At 48.6% G+C, this 17248-nt stretch overlaps 1 protein-coding gene across 3 annotated transcripts in view; it reads left to right on the top strand.

Moving 5' to 3' along the window:
* The window catches only part of CNNM2 (cyclin and CBS domain divalent metal cation transport mediator 2), a 146707-nt gene extending 131979 nt beyond the window's left edge, over positions 1-14728 (top strand). The window contains exons 5-8 of one of the 3 annotated variants that reach the window (XM_039243945.1): positions 694-787; positions 3872-3937; positions 7370-7554; positions 8268-14728. In XM_039243945.1, the coding sequence (XP_039099876.1) occupies positions 694-787; positions 3872-3937; positions 7370-7554; positions 8268-8477 (555 nt within the window). In that variant the 3' untranslated portion in view covers positions 8478-14728. Of the gene's footprint in view, positions 1-693; positions 788-3871; positions 3938-7369; positions 7555-8236 lie in introns of all 3 variants that reach the window. The other 2 variants (XM_039243947.1, XM_039243946.1) reach the window with 2 other exon arrangements.
* The last annotated feature ends 2520 nt before the right edge of the window (positions 14729-17248 follow it).

Here is a 17248-nt window from a genome sequence, read left to right as displayed (position 1 = left end):
TACCAGGATGCACAAGGCAGCCTCAGTCAGTCCCAGAGGAACTGGTGAATGAAGCTGTAAACTAACAAGTTAGAGGAAAGAAGGCAAAGGAAAACTTCAGGGAGAGGTTGTGTCCTGATGGAAGGAGACTTGCCTCAGGAACTTCTCCAAGAGTGTGAGGAGGGAGTGCCGAGGTGTTGCAGGACCTCCCAGGGGTCTGGACAACGCGGGGTTGGCCTGCTGAAGCTGGGCTGGCAAGACCGGAGTGAGTTCTGCCCCTGGAGCTGGTTTAGTTCTCTCTGTTCCGTGGCCATGAGCCATGTTAACCCTTGACCCTGATACTACCCCTACAAGAGTGTGTCTTCCCAGTGTTTGTCCCACGGATGGGGCGAGGGCACCATCTTTTTATCACTGAGTGGGTTCCTGGAGAATCCAGACACGAACTAAGGATGCTGGGGAAATATTAAGTGGACTCACAGAAATTCAGCATCACACTCTTACTGTCTTCTCTGCATCTCCAGCCAAACCCAGTTTTCCTATTTAAAATGGATTAGTCCTCTCTCCTGAATGGGAAAGATCATCCAAGGCTTTACTTCCGGGGGGGTGGTTGGAAAAAGAATTTATATGGAAATCTGAGGAAGAACAAATCTTGCAAAAAGTTTGCAGTTAGATTCATGGAACTGGACTGAAAACACTCCCCTTTTCTTCTCACAGGGGAAGGTGGAAGTAGAAGCTGGGAAAGAAGGTATGAAGTTCGAAGCCAGTGCTTTCTCCTACTATGGTGTGATGGCCCTCACAGCTTCTCCAGGTGAGTTTTCCTGCTCTGCCTCTGGGCAGGGCTGTGTTTTAGGGACAGAATGCCCTTATACTCTCACCGTCATGTACTCGTCAGCCCTGTTTATCTACTTTTTTGATCTTTTTATTGAAGTATAGCATGTAAACCCCAAAATGGCCCCGCACAGATCCTAAATCCATGCCCCCGTGAATCTTGATAGACTGACTGGTCCTGTGTCAACAGGGGGTGGGCAGGCCCTACCCCCCCACACATACTCCCTCTTAGTCACCCCTCCCAAGGCCGCTGCCTTGACTTCTAAGCACAGCCTAGTTTTGCCTGCTTTTGGACTTTGCGTACATGGACTTACGTAGTATGTCATACTGAGCCTGGCTGCTTTCTTCCACGGTGTCATCCGTGTCACATTCAGCATCATGTGTGCTCCTACCTTATATTTCTTCTCATTGCCCTGCACTGCTGCACCGTGTGAATATACAGCGGTGTATCTATTTTCATGACTGCCAGACACAGGGGGTGGTGTCCTGTTTGGGGCCACCGTGGATTGTGTGGCTGTGAGCGTGTGTGTTTCTGGGGGGTTGTGTGTGGAGGTGCAGAACTGCAGGCTCACGGCCATGGCCGCCTCAGCCTGAGTAGCTCCTGCCTCGCAGTTTGCCCTGGTGGCTGCTGCGGATCAAGCTTCTGCCTGGACGAGGAGGGTCCCGGCTGCCACACTCCCACCACTAGATGTTAGGTGTTAACCATGCAGGAGGTTTTTAAATTTGCTTTTTCCTGAGGAGGAATGAGGTTGTTAATGTGTATTTATTGCCTACAGTCAGCTCTTATCTAGACAGCTGGTCAGTTGAGTCAGCCAGCTGAGTGTGCCATAGGGTGCGACTCAGTGCTCTGAGCACAGCTACCAGCAAGCCAAGTCCCATCCTAGTCGGAGCATGTGATGGGTCCCTCTGCACTGCTTGCTTTGCAAGTGTACGTGTGCTTGCTTGCCTGACCCTGGCTGGAATCAGCCAGGTAAGCAGAGGTGCTGGAGTGCCACCTTGTGGCCAAAATGCCAAGTGACAGGCTATGTTAGGAAACTCAGAAAACCTCAAATTTAAAACTAGCCCATCCTAGAACAACCTGGGTCATTTCTGAAAACCAGTCTCAAAAAGGTAGGGGATATACCTCCAGACAGACCTGTTGGGGTGACATTAGTCTTTATCTACCGTGCCACACAGTATCCTGGCAAAGATGTCATTACAGTGAGGAAGCCAGGGAAATTTTAGGAATTCTCTCAAACCTCTCCGCCTCCCCTGCCCCAGATGCATCTTCTCACTGTCCTGCCGTGGAGTTTCCAGCCACATTGGCCAGTCTCCCCATTGCCAGCTGTTGACTAACACCAGTGTGAATGTGGGCCTGTCTGATCCCGCTTAATTGTGTCTGCTGTAAACTTGAAGGTGATCTTCTGTTCTCACTGCTAGTGGGGAGGCAGGGAGATTCCTAAGTGGGCAGGAAGACCTGGGTCACAGCTGCAGTTTTATTTTATATGGTTGCCTGCCCTGGGGGACAGCTCTGGCTTCCTTATTAAAAGGACTTAATAAGGTTACTCGCGTGATTGTTAGAAGACTAGGATGTGATGATACTTATCCACATGAGTGCTCTCTAAGCTTGAAAGCACAGACGGAAGGTCAGGTGTGACGGGTGTCAGGCTTGTGACTATTTGACCACTGACCTCAAATTAGTCCCAGGTTAGCAGAGTCAGATTTAGAAGTTTGTCTTGAAAAGAAAATTAGAAGAGTGAGTGTACAATCTCACTGATTACTGGCTCTTGAAACCTAAATATTAGCCCAATTTATACTGAACTGTGGATTCACCTAAGGGCAAATGCCATTCAGAAAAGGAATTGAAGGAAAGGAATTTCTCCCCCCCCCTTTTTTTTTTTTAATGTTTTATTTATTTCTGGTTTTATTTATTTCTGAGAGAGAGAGACAGCATAAACAGGGGAGAGTCAGAGAGAGAGGGAGATACAGAATCTGAAACAGTCTCCAGGCTCTGAGCTAGCCATCAGCACACAGCCTGGCATGGGGCTCGAACCCACAAACTGTGAGATCATGACCTGAGCTGAAGTCAGCCGCTTAACTGACTGAGCCACCCAGGCGCCCCAGGAATTTCTTTCCCCTAAAGAAAGACTGTGGGGCTGTAGCAGGCTTGTCTCATCCAGAAATGCCAGGAAGGAAGGGGATCTCATTAATAGCATCTTATTACAAAGCCCAGTATTTGACTTGACAAGTAGGATTTGGGATTTTGTGCGTTTCATTGTTAGATACAATTAGTGCAGTAATCTCAAGATAATATTTCTGTTGGTTCATGTTGATTGCCTAGAAAAGTCCTACCATCGTCAGTTACCACAGCCCGTCCATTTGCATGTCAGCTGTCCTTCAGTTTAAAAACAAAAACAGAAACAAAAAACCCTGCCAGGCAGGGCATTGCTGATCGGCCTTTTCAATCAGTTGGACCTGTAGCTCTCTGAGTAGGTAGTGCTGAGAATGCCCTTGGTCCACCATTCCCAGGACACCTATGTATAACGATCTTTATTTACTTTCCTCTAAGACTTTGACATTTCAGAGTATTCCAGAGCAATTCAAAATATCAGGTCAAAATTGCAACCAGGCTAATAAAGGATGGCAGTGAATTGATTAACTAATTGCTTGCCACAGACAGGGCCACTGTCAGCTGTGCCGGTGCAGGCTGCTTGGGTGCTGCTCTTGGGGCAGGTGATTAATTGAGCCCCCTTTTGTGTGGCTAGTGGTGACTTAAACCCTTAAGAAGAGCACGTTTTGAGCTGTAAACCCCAATAGGGTGTTAGTGGCTTAAGAGATTTCTAGGTTACTAAAGAAGCATTTGAATAGGATTTCTTCTGATTTCTGCCTCCCTATTCCCCTTCCTGGAAAGCAGCGTGTGTCCCCCTCCCTTTTTTTTTAAATTTACATAATATCTTACAGGCTTTTGCACTTCGGGAATGGAATGCTGATGTTAGTAGAGCAGGTGTCCGCTCCTGTCCCGAGTGCAGAGATCGCCTTTCTTGCCTTTCGACACGGTCTCATCCTGTTTTTCTCCATTTTTCAGTTCCTCTGTCCCTGTCTCGTACCTTTGTTGTCAGCAGAACAGAGTTGTTAGCAGCAGGTTCTCCAGGTAACTCTGCATGTTTCCTTTTCATACTTCTTCCGGTTGCCTCCCTTGACCCACAGAAGCCTAGATCTGCTCCCTTTATTTGGTCCAGGCCATTTGCAGTTTTTCTTGGTGGTCTCAAAGTCCATGCTTCTAGACGCAGTAGCAAGCTGTGCAGGGTAGTATAAGCCCACAGCCGTTGTGCGAAGGCTTCGGGACACTGGCGGGGAATCCGTGTGCCTGAGCCGTGCTGACCCCGCAGAAAGCAAGAGTGACTCTGACCCAGGTCCTCACTGCACCCTGCCTGATCCACCCACACCGCTGACCTTGGGTTTTCAGGGAGGTACAGGGGGGCTGCTTTGGGTTCTTTGACCTCAGCAGAGGCACAGTTTGGCCCCAAGGGCCTCAGAACCTGAGGAGGCTTCTCCAGAGCACATTCGGCCCAGAGCCTCAAGGACCGTGAACTCTTCTCAGTGGACAAGTGCCCTGTCTGCCGAGGCCCTGGCATTCTTGGTTCTGTCCCTTTGGTCCTTCCTACGACATCCGTGAACGGGGCACGTGCCTCCCCGCGCCCCCCCTCCCCCTCGGTCCCGAGTCCGGCAGGCGGCCTGTCGCCCTCTCTCTGTTCTGAAATGAGCACTGTGCACATTCCCCACCAGCCACTGGTTACTGCCCTGCAGGAGACTTTGGTCACGCCTGGCTAACATGTCCAGCAGCTAAAAAGAAAGACAAAGGTTTAATCTTTCTTTAATTAAAATTGCTGAGCTTTTGGTAGTACAATTTTTCTGTATTTATTTTGTTTTTGTTCCACACAAGCTTATGTTTAAAAATCTGATGAAATTTGCGACCCATAATCCAGTTTGAGCAAAACTCTCAAATGCTGATATTTAGTAAGGGAGGCAATATTTGTCCTAGAAAGAAGCTAGTGTTCCTTCAAGTCTTCACTCTGAAAAAGTTTGGGGTAAGATCTTATTTATACGACTATTTGAGTCAAAGGAGCCTGCAGATTATATATATGTACACATGCTTAGATATGCATATAAATATGTATTTGTGTATATGTATAGATGTTGGTGTTTTTTCTCCCCATCTCATATGCTGGCATGTGCTACCTCTTTAAGATGTCACAGATGCTGAACTAAAGTGACTTTTGGATGAAGCTCATGAAATATCATTTGTATTTTACTTTTCCCTTAGAACTTAGAGATTTCTTACTGGTGTCCACTCCATCTAATCCAGTAATACAAAAAATCCATTTTGTGGGCCCAAGCCTTCAGGATGCTGGCATTACAATAATATACCTAAAGCAATGATTTCTAGCCTATTCCAAAAGGTGCTTTGTGGTTCCAAAGGAGGGGGTTGGGACTGTTAACTTTATAGTATCTTTCTAGCTGACTCATAAAAAGAATTCCTAGGCAAGATGAATAAAAAAGCAAAAACAAAAAAAGTTCTCAGAAGGCATAAGGGAATTAAGATCAAAAGGGTTTTTTTAAATCATAATTACAATAAAAATTTGGCACATAAATGTAGCACCAAAACATAACCTGAACTGGGGAGTGACCACTTAAAAGTCTTGATTCTCCTTGGTGTGAATATTCATCTCTCTCACTGCCTGTTGATGAAAGGCTGATCGCACTGGGTCCCAGCCAAGCTGCCACAAAAGAGGTCCCAGAAAACAGGGTCTCCTTCTCCAGACCGAGGCCAGGACACTGGGCAATGGGTTCCTGCAAAGGAGAGGGTTCATCTCATAAAAACAGAGGGCGATGAGTTGAGAGGAAACTGACTAGACCTGTAGATGCCTTGGGGAAACCAGAGAATTACCCTGTAATCCTCCTCAGGAGAAAAGGAGACCCAGAAGTACCGCGCAAGCCCCCCGACACCCACCTGCCGAGGCACAGTCTGATCAATAAGCAAAGTGCCCTTTAAATGTGTTCGTTTTTGGACCTTGAAATTGTAACACACAAAATCAAACACTATCTAGAGCAACGGTGATGTGGGGCTAGAGCCCAAGGATGCCATGGGATCCCTTGTTTCAAAGAAAGGTTGGATCTGTCAGCCTGGGTGACATCCTCACAAGGCTTGGTCCTCAGGGTAGGTGTGTAATAGAGAGGCCTGGGAAGCAAACAGGAAATATAACAATGTTAACTAGGCGTATAGATCGGGTGCTTGTAGGTATCAGATGCTGTGCTAAGCACTTAATATATCCCCTCATTTTTAAAAATGCTTTTTATTTATTTTTGAGATAGAGCGGGGGGGGGGGGCAAGGAGGGACAGAGAGAGAAGGAGACAGAGGCTCCAAAGCGGGCTCTGTGCTGACAGCAGAGAGCCTGATGCGGGGTGCGAACTCACAATCATGAAGCTGAAGACACTTAACCAGCTGAGCCACCCAGGTGCCCCTATGATTTTATTTTGAATCCCCATCAGACTTTAGGAGGTGGGGACTATTATTATGTCCCTTTTACACATAGATAGGGAATCTGAGGCTTAGCAGTGTTGGGTCATCCCTTCTGCTAAATAGAAAACATCTGAAAAATTATTCATTTGCCTTGTTCTCTTAGAAGATAAATAGAAGCAACTGGAGGAGCGGCCACTCTGAGTTTAGTTTTGACTAACAGCAGAAAATTGGTTCTGGCAAGAAAATTGTAGGGAAAGTTGTTCTTGACAATTTGGGGAGAAAGTGAACTTGCCATTTGAGGTTCATTGAGTACTTACCATGTTTTGTTGTGGCTGGCCAATTTTTAAACAAATTTTTTAAGGCAGTCAGCCTGCCTTTAAGAACAACACCACTTAGACTCACTGAATTTCCTTTCACTTTGTTTTCATGAATGAGTAATGTCCATGTCCTGGAAGAATCCCACAGCACCTGCGATGCCTTTAATCTTTTAAGGGTTGAGTGTCTTCTAGTGTCCCTGAGACATCCTTGGACTGTCTGATGGGGACTTTGTTGGGGTCTGAGACATGGACAACGGGTTTGGTTGGGGAGGAGGAGCAGACGGAACTGGTGGGATCCCTTGTGAACACATACTGATTTACAAACATTCCCACAAGTCCTTTGCTTTTTGCTCCTGGCAAACTAACGAAGTGCTGCCTTCCCGCGGCCTGTGTTTTATAGCCAGAGCTTCCGTGTCTTGGGCCTCGGCGGCACACAGCCTTTGCGGGTCACAGCGTTCAGGGTCGCTCCTGACACAGGTGTGTAGCCACAGGGTGTTCACGGTCAGAGCCTGGGGAAGGACTGTGTGTGCCCACAGGTGAGGCCAAGCGGCTGACCCGCACCAACCCCTCGCTGCTGGGAGATGAGAAGCGGGTTGTAGGAGCCCCCAGGTGGTGAGCGGTATGGCTCTGGCGTCTGGTAGAAGTTGATTGAGCTGGTCTTTTAGATGCTCCTTTTTAGAGCTGACTTCATTGGTTATATCTACCTCACGTAAAAGGTTGTGGGTTTTCCCTCTCCTTTTTCAGGTGAAAACAAGTCGCCTCCTCGCCCATGTGGCTTGAATCACTCAGACTCTCTCAGCCGAAGTGACCGGATTGATGCGATAACGCCGACACTGGGGAGCAGCAATAACCAGCTCAATTCTTCGTTCCTTCAAGTCTACATCCCCGACTACTCAGTGCGAGCCCTTTCTGACCTTCAGTTTGTTAAGGTAAGAGAAGGGAGAGTGGCTGGGCCGGGCCTGGGCCACTGGGGGCCAACTGCCCTAGAGAGTTGTTAGGCTTCCCAGGCCCTGCCTCTGAGCTCTCTTTTTGTCATCTGAGGTCCCTACACCTCCAGCTACTGTGCCCAGGACTTAGGCTGGGGAAACACGAACCTCCCTGGTTCTGTCACAAGAGCTGCCAAGTCAGGTGTGGCTTTTTCAGGGAGTGAGAGCTGGAGATGGTGAGAAACAGAATCCACCGTTTCCAGGGAGTCCTTGTGAGCTCCTGACCCCAGTGACTCTGGGTGGCCCTAGAAAGGCTGAGAATCCGAGACTCTGAAGACTTGCAGGGATGGGGCAGGAAGAACCTTCAGCTTCTCTTCTGCCCCGAGACAGGGTTCTTTTCTTAGTCTGGGATAAAGATGTCTTCAGAAGAACGAGCCAGCTTTAGCTGATGGAAGCCTATCTCCGTTCTCCAGTCTCTGTGAAACTTTGAGACAAAAATCTGGAAATAGCTTCTATCAGTTAAAAACCTGACTTGTTCACCAGCATCAATTTGAGCTTTAAAAGTGGCTCAGTTTATACTCAAGGATAACATTTCCCTAGAAAAACTATGAGGGGCCTTTCGGGAGATTTAAACGTGTCATACAGTGTCGAGACCAGAGCGCCTGAAAGTAAGCCTTATTTTCAGTTTGTTTCCTGTACCATCTTCTGGCCCCCAGATCTCCAGACAGCAATACCAAAATGCCTTGATGGCATCCCGGATGGACAAAACCCCTCAGTCTTCAGACAGTGAAAACACTAAAATTGAATTGACTCTTACGGAGCTGCACGACGGGTTGCCAGACGAGACAGCCAACCTGCTCAACGAACAGAACTGTGTGACACACAACAAGGCCAACCACAGCCTGCACGGCGAAGGTGCCATCTAGGGCGCCCCCCGCCGCCCCTCACACCCCACTCCCGAGGCCCCCAGGCCAGTGGACCGTGAATCCCATTAGCGTGAGCTTGTGTGCCGTGCTGCGTCCTGCAACATCCTGAGACCAAAGACTTTGTCCCCCTTCCTGGAAGCAGCAGAGGAGGATGGTGAGGGCAGGACTGGAGACCAGATGTGTGAGATCAACGGCCAGGACGTGGCGTTCAAAATGGTGGAGACGCACCTCTTCCACCCAGATAGAACCATGTTTATTTTTTCAGTTGTACCTTCTATCTTTATTCACTCTCCTCCTTCCTCGATTGCATGAAGTTGAAAATTGTGGCGGTTTATTATTATTTTTTCCCCAAGAGATCATGTTTTTAAAAAGTGTCTCTTGCAGAGTTTTGCGTTGTTGTGTCTGAACTCTGCTGTGACTCCATGATGTGACCCGCACAGAATGGACCTGCCCCTCGGCCCTCGTGGGGAGGGGCGCGCTTCCCCTGCGCCCAGCGGGTGTCGCTGTGGAACTTGAAGGATGAATGAAGAAAACTGTCGATGCCAACCCGCCACGTCTGTCCCACTGTGGGGTGGAGCCTGCACGGGGGGGCCTGCAGCCGCCTCTGTGAGCTCAGTGTTGTTTTAAGTTAATGTTTAACCGTGTCCCTTTCCCTCAGAAAGGTTTAACATTTGCTTGGAATGTGATTTTGCTCCTACTCTAAGGAATTTTTATCACCAAAATGAATGTTAATGAATTTTAAACCCATGGTTTATCATTGGCAAGAGGCAAGGTGACTTCATCCCGACTTTCCTACAGCCTGGATTCTCCGGCCCAGCCAGGCCACCTCCCCAGCCCAGCGCCCCCCAGCTTACAGAGCACAGAGCGCCGTCACCCACCTCCCCGTCCTCGCTCTTGTTAACCCAAGATGCTGCTACACAGATGCCAAATGGAAATCTTCCACAGGGCTTTTGAGTAAACATGTGGTGTGGAGTTCAAGCTCCTCCCCTTCCCACCGGGACCTGTGTCATGGTCAGAAAAGGAGTCGGGCCTTCCCGCCGGGTCAAGAGGGCACTTCTAGACCCGTGTGTTTAAAGGAGGCAACCTGGGGGGCTGCCGGTCCCCGCCCCTCCTCCCCCTCTGTCCCTGGGCCCCTGGGGCCCGGCAGTGGCTGTGACCCTTGCCCGAGGACCTCTGTGCCTCCCGCCTCAGATGCGGCCCACACCAGAGAGGCTGCCTGTACAGCCAGGGTCAGTGTGGCCCCAAACAGGGATTCGGAAACCAAATGTGTGCTGTGGCCATTTCATGTGTGTCTCCGCCTTATTTTAATGCCAAATTCATCGCGTGTAGTGAAATTAACGTCAGCGGGTATTTCTGGAGTGACTGAATTCTTAACTATCTTATCTGTTTGAAGTGTTTCCCGAGGGATGTGTGCATTTTGGTGGCAGCGCTCGTACGCTGAGCTGAAACCACACTGACCGCAGCGCTCATGGAGGGTTGCCTCTCTGTGCTGCCTCTAGTCACTAGCCGAGAAGATAGCGTTTTGTCCGCTGGCTCTCACTGAACGAAGGGAAGCCCCGGGCCAAGCGGCAGTTTCCTTCTCCCTCCTCAAGGTAGGAGCGTGTCCCCCAGGTGGGCTCCGGGGAGGGTGGGAGCTGTGGTTGTGCAACAGCCGGCACCCTGCTGGGCTTGCCTCCTGGTGAGCAGTTTGGGGGCTCTGACGTCTTGGGTACATTTACCGCAGTGTTTCTTCTGGGATGTCAGGCCTGGAGAGTCTTCCCCAGCTGGTGCCATGTCCCCTCGTGACGGAAGTACTGGCCTGACCTGGCAGAACGCCACAGGGGTGGCCCCCGAAGGGGGCTGAGTGGCCTGCTGGCACCCAACCTGCTGCCATGGGATGGAGCCCCCACCCCAGCTTAATGTTAGTGGGACCCTGCACTGCCTGCGTCCCCTTTTATAAACAGATCCATCCAAGTTCAAAGGTCTCTATTTCTTAAGAGGCAGCTGGCTGAACACAGCCCCGGTGTGGTGTGGAAACTGGGACTGTCTGTGGGGTGTGCAGAAATGAGTTTCCCGTAAGACAGTAAAACCTGGGTCTTGCGAGGGAGGGGGTGACCCCTCCCCCAGCAACCACACCGTCCATCCTCTGAGCCCAGACAGCACCTGCCTTCCTAGTGGTTGGTGGAGCCTGGCCTGCCACGCCGTGGCCCTTCTGGCTTTCAGGATCGCTGCCCCCTCAGTCTCTGCCAACTGATCTGCTTTTCCACACGTGGCCCGTCTCAGGGTGCCTTGCTACTGGAAGGAGCTTCTGGAATCTGAGTTAATGTGTTGGATCTTTTTCAGAGCCCCACTGCTCCTGTGTGAACCCTAAGGCTCTGAGAGAGTCTGGGGAACACGGAGGGGATTCCAGCTGCCCGCTGCTTGACTTGAGAAACAGAAGTCACCACCGTCATCCCTGCTCAGTGTGGTGGCTGCTTGTAAAGTCCTCTGGACAGTGCTGGCAGGGGTGGCTTTGCAACGGAGGCTTCTCGAGGATGAAATTTTAGCCTCCCGAGTTTGTATTTATTTTCTGTGAGCCACTCTTTACCTTTCATTATTCACATTATTCTGTAACAACAGGGAATCCAAAATAATTCCTGGCTGCGGTTCCATCTGCTTTGGGGAAACCTCAAGACCCTTCCAGTAATACTCAGTGTCTTGAGTGATCAGATTCCTATTCCAGGCCCCTCTTTCCTTCTGGAAACTAACCTGAGGCTGTTGAAGGAGAAATGCTGGCTCATTGCTTCTCTGGGCAGCAGAGTGATTTGGGCTTAGAAGTTCTATGCAATTATGTCTATAAAGTAAACAGGAGTCTGGCAGAGAAAGACCATCAAATACTTGAAATCCCCACGCACGGTAGTCAATCCTTAGCACCACCGGCTCATCCTTTCCTAGGGCTGCTGGCTCTGTAAGTGGGGACAGGACTGGGCTGTGGAGCAGACCCCGGTCCTGGTGTCTGAAATGCTGCTGGAGCCCCCATTGTCAGGCCCAGGGCCTCTCTACAGTGCTTTCCGTGGCCCCTGCTTTGGGCCCTGCCTCTGTGGGACCAGACAGGACCTCCTCCTGTACCAAGCCACTGTAGCATCTCACATGTCCCATCTGAAACTGGATCCCTAGTATCCAGATGTTCCCCGGACCGTCTGCTTTGGCTTTATACATGGGAGGGTTGTGTTTGTGGGGGGGGGGTCCCCCCCGCCTACTGCCTTACAGGTTCTTTCCCTTCATTTCTCTCTGTTCGATATTCATGAGGCAAGTCCAAAATTCTATATTTAAATTTTCAGGAAAACAGAACGCTAAGATTCGTACGTGGATATTGGGATGCTAGCCAACTAGTTTAAGCCTTGGTTCTTACATCATTTACATTTCAGAGGGCATCCCACTTAACTCTGGTCTTCCCTCCTTTCTCACCTCACTTACAAAAGAGAGCTCAGTGCCGGTGCTGACATGGTTGGCTTCTCCAGTTGGGAGGAAATAGGGCATCTTGCCATTATCTAATGTTACTTTAAGGAACTTCTGTGCAAAGGTTGAATGCAGAACTTCCCACTAATGTGGAACATTAACTGTGAATATATTTACCTGTGTTATCCCCAGTACCATGTGACTAAAGGACCAGCTTTTCCAAGTCTAGGAAAATAGTGGTAGATACAAGTAGGGTTGCGTTTTATGTAGCAATGAAAGTTAACAGGACTTTGGCTTGGCGGGGACTGTGAACTGGCCTCAAATTCTCTCAGGTTGTGGAGCAGACCTATGTAGGCCCTGGCTGATTGAGCCTTTGTCCTGACTGGTCAGAAATAAGAACAAACCCTAACCCTATCATTTGAAAAACAGCCAGGGAGGATCTGTGGCCCTCTTCCCCTTTCCTGGCCCAGGAGCCCAAGATTCCTCCCATGGTTTCCAGGGGTGATCCTCAACAGAAGATTCCCCTGGGCTGGCAAAGGAAGGGTGCTCACCATACAAGCCGCCGCCAGGGAGAGATGGCTTGGCACACCCCGCATGACCCGAGTTCTCTGGTGCCATGGGCAGTGGGAACAATTCCCCCCGTTACTTTTGACCCAAGACGGATTTTTTTTGCAGGAGGCTGACTGAGCCGGCAGTTCAGGGTGCCGAGGCTTCTGGGGTACGAGTGCTCCGTTTCTGAAGACACAGTTCCTGGGTCAGGTTTGGTTCTACTCTAGGCTCTGGGCTAGTGGTGCTTCTGTCCAGCAAGGAAGGACATCTGGGTGAGTTACAGGTTAATCCAGAATTAGGAGAGATTTAGGGAACTCAGTAGGAACGTGGGTTAGGGTGATTGAGAAACTTTCCAGTGTAAATTTATCAAGGAGCAGCGTACTCAGTGGATTTTTATTATCTCAGGGCCATTTACAAATCTTGATCTTTTCGTATTTCTTTTATATTCAAGTGGGCTGATAAGAGACGTGAGTGCAGAGAACTCTAAGATGAGGTTCATTTGTCTCATTTAAGGGTGAGTGGTGCACCCATGCCAAGCCTGCTGATGTCACTTGTCCCTCAAGGCTGTGGCAGTGGGCCTTTTTCCTCTACCACCTGCAGACATTCTTCCTGCAGTGAATGCTTACCTGCTGGTTTTCCTTCTGCCCTGTCTGAAGGCTCCAGGGCCCCTGGTCAGCCGTAGGGACAGAAGGAGACCATGGTGATTCACAGCAACTGCAGAGCTTGGAGCTTTCCTCATGCCATCTTGGGCTGGGGACTTTCTTGGCTTCTTAGACCTTTGTGGTTGGCTCAGCTTAAGTAAGCTTTCTATCCACGTATGCTAGAGCCACTGACATAATTTCACTAGAATCATTGTAAATATCTTTTGATGGGAAATACCAGGCTGTACTTGAAGGACCACGGGAACAAAGGTTCTAGTAGCAAGAGAGCAAAGTTCTAGAAATCTGTATACCAAGGTTTTTATGTACACAGCTCCAGCACCTACTATCAGAAAGACTTGAATGAGTAAACATCTTTGAGTTTGAATACCTGCTGAGGTATTAAACATAAACTGGAAGAATGACTTGCCTCAATTGGCAGGGTATCTTCTGGCATTTGCCCCCATCTGACTAACATGGAGTCACTTGGGAGGTGATTCTCTTGGGGCCAAATTCTTCAGATTCACCCTGGAGAGAACTATTACCTGGACCTGGTGGGCCTTGGGTGCCTTCCCTTTTTATTGGAGGCCCAGCCCCCTTGGTATACACTGCCGGTCTCGGGCTCCCAGAGCAGTAGGGAGTGGGAGAGAATAAGGCCTCAGGACTTTGATTCCCCAGAGAGCCCCATCCTAGCTTCTGATTCATTATTCCATGTCTGGAGTCTACTGTGAAGGTGGAGTATATCAGTCCATTGACTTCTCTTGTTTCTCGAGTCCTTTAAATCTACAAATGTATATGCTTTATTTTATATTATTATTTATTATGTACATAAGCCTCTACTGTTAGTACATTGTCTGTGACTAAGACGAGATCTTTCCTAGAGTCCCTCATCCATGGAGCCTAGGGCTCTGTTGTCCCTTAAAGTGGGTGAGAAGGCAGTGGGTTGGTTTGTTTTTGTCATAAAGAGGTTGCTGCTCTTACACTGACCCTAGCATCCCTGGCCCCTTTCATCAGGCCCACCACTGCTCCTGATGGACTAGTGTTGGGGGTGAGGATGGAGGCAGGGCTCCCAAGTACCTCCATGAAATACTTCAGAGGTTGTCTCCTGGTGACTGGGTCTATTCTGTATGCAATGGTAGAGCATGGCTGTGAGACCAGAGCTGCCTCCCTCACTCCCACCCTCCCAAGCCAGGTTGGCAAACTGGCCATTTCCCCCCTTGGATTGCAGAATCCATCTCTCTGGACAATGGCAGCTGCCTGCCCATTTGGGCTTCTAATATGCCTTTTCTTGGTTTTGAGGCCCAATGCCAGCATTGCCTTGGCCCTCAAATAAGACCCTGCTTAGTGTCTGATTTTCATCCTCCTCGGCCTTTACTGTGTCATAGTGTACATTTCATGCTTTTCAGCAATGAAGTTTTCCGAGCACAGTATTCCGAGCTGTGTACATAAACCTAAAGAAGCACAAATGACATGTATAGGTTTCATGAGCTGATTGTCATAATGAATGCATTTTATAATTCAAATGTTGTAGATTTACAATCTCTCCTATTTATTTTGTATCAATTTATTTGTAAATTTTGTGATTGTTTTAAAAGGTTTTTGTTCATTTCTATTATTCTATTTAGATAAATGATGATTTTCTGTTCACCCTTCCAGCGGATGTGTGTTCCCTCTTTCCCCTTTCATCTATGCAACACCAACCTCGGTCCCCTGCCCAGTAGCATGGCTGTCCTGGTGAGAAAGCTGGGATTGGTTGTCGACATGGCAACACAGCAGGGCATCTCTGCTGGACACATACCGTAAAGTCTTATGTTAAAAGAGAGAGATACCAGAACAGGGCCTCCGTACTGTGGAGTAATGGGTGGGGAGGTTCTCCTTTGCAAAGATTATAGTCTGTCCCCTGTTGATTCATTTTAGTGAAGGACACTGAGGGCATCCACTCAAATTGCCCAACATTGGCCGCTCAGTCACAACCCACACAAAGTTCAGCTGGGCAAGTGTCCAAGCTGTTTTTCTTAGGCAAGACCAGAGGCCTCCTTCAAGCCTCGCAGCTGGCTATTGAAGATAAAAACCGCTCTGTAGCTCCTCTGCTCTGTGAAGCCTAGGAGGAAGGTGGTAGCCTGCACAGATGATTCACTCTCAAGTTAAAAACTTGGGCCTGAGTGCGGGAGTTGCATTCAGATGCTCTTCAGGATGCAGTGGGCATCCACCTTCCCTAATAACCCAGTGTTGGGGCCCACGTTCCTCTTCCGTCACCACTGCTTTTCAAGTCTTCTGTGTTCCTTCTTAATCATCCTCCTCACTCACACAACCAGACCTCGCAAATCTTCCATCGAGGCTCACAGCCCCTCTGTGATTTATTCTTGGACCACGTCTCTTTGGAATCCATTTTTCCTCCACTCCTAGCCTCTATTTTTACATTGCAAAGAGGATCGTGCTTTGAGGATTGAGCCTTTTGGTGACTGGCCCCCTACTTGCACTTGCCCTGTGGACGGAGACTGCTCTGTGAAGGGCTGCTGGCAAGACTGGCTTTGGGACATGCCTGACCTAATCCCGATGTTCCGTTCCAGTCATCACCCATAATTTCTGCAAAGTAGAACAGGGTAGAACTATATTCTAGCAAAGTGTTACCTACTTGGGAGCCTGTCTGCTTTCCTTAGAAGCAGAGCAGAAAGCAGTAAGGGGGGTTGAAGGAATTCTCTCTCCAAAAGAGCAACTCCCAGCTGGCTATTTTGCTTATTTTTTTCTGCTTTACTCACTTTGTCTAGATGAGCCCTGAGCTCAAATCAGGAAATTCTCTAATGAAAGTAGAGGCGATTTTCCTAAGCTTTCCCTTGGCATCCATGGGGTGCCCGTGAGTCAGTTCATTACTAAGCATTATCATGAAGAAAGCTCTGGGCTTTCTAGCTCATAAAACAAATTGTGCTTCCCCAGCCCTTCTCAACTTAGTACTTCTGAGGCAGAGAGAGTGATCAGAGGGTCTTGTAGAGAAAGTGGTACAAACTGAATGACTTCTTTTGTACTTTTTAAAAGTAATTCAATTTGATAGCAATGATTATTAAAGCCACAAGGTTGAATCATATTAGACGGCTAATAAGTTCTTGTTTTCTGAGACTTTCATCCTTTTCCCTCCAATATCCTCCCAGCTCATACCAACATGTTCCAGAACAAAGGAATGGTTTATGGGGCCCTTTCTCTAGGACATTCTGGTAGCATGCCATCTCTCCTAGTGGTTGACTGTGAGGCCTAAGGGTGTAAGGGGGAATCAGCTGCTGGAGTTCTTCATGGAACTGCTTTTACTGCTGGGGTGTCCATGACTGGAGCGCTCACACAGTAGGCCAGCAGGGGACAGGAAGATTTAGATTGAGCAAGCTTCTCTGCTACAGTTCTGCTACATCATTTGACTTGAGGGCAACGGGTCCAAAAATGAAGTTACTTACTTCAAAATACCCCCACCCACAAATCAAAGATTACCTCTGGTGAGAACCGTCTCAAAAAAAAAAAAAAAAAAAAGATCGGACACTTAATAAGCATTTTTTTTTTTTTGGGTTGAAGAGGTTTGCTTGGCAAATCTTTCCAAGTATCCCAGGAACTTGGAGACTCCAGACTAGTGCTGCCTTTCATGGGGAGAAAGTGTGCTCAGCTGTTTGGGCTCCAGTGCATGTGGTGAGGTTCATCTCGGCCTGGACTTCTGAGGCCTTGTCTACGGCACTGGCCAGACATGGCTTTGGGAAGAGCTTAACCGGAGAGCCGACCATTTGGAGACCTAAGAGGATTCATGAGGCAATCGAATCCACCTTTCTTCTAGTAATAAAATGAAACAAAGGTATCTTACTTTGTAGGAAGAAACACAGACTAGACCAAAAACTGGTTTAAATTAGAAAATTAAATTACTGGGGCACCTGGGTAGCTCAGTCGGTTAAGCAACTTCGGCTCACCATGGTTTGTGGGTCCAAGCCCCGCATTGGGATCTCTGCTGTCAGTGTAGAGCCCACTTCAGATCCTCTGTCCCGCGCTCTCTGCCCACCTCTCTCTTCCCCTGCCCTGCTTTCGTGTACAGTCTTTCAAAAGTAAACATTTAAAAACACTGGAAAACAAACTCCTTAGACTTACAGAGTCAGCAAGCTTGAGATAAAATATGTTCAATGGGGAGTACTTTTTTGTGTT

This window comes from Hyaena hyaena, unplaced genomic scaffold (assembly GCF_003009895.1).
Source record: "Hyaena hyaena isolate Hyena2069 unplaced genomic scaffold, ASM300989v1 scaffold_233, whole genome shotgun sequence".
Lineage (NCBI taxonomy): Eukaryota > Metazoa > Chordata > Mammalia > Carnivora > Hyaenidae > Hyaena > Hyaena hyaena.
The sequence above is the reverse complement of the archived record's forward strand: the minus strand, read 5'-3'. Positions and strand labels throughout refer to the sequence as shown.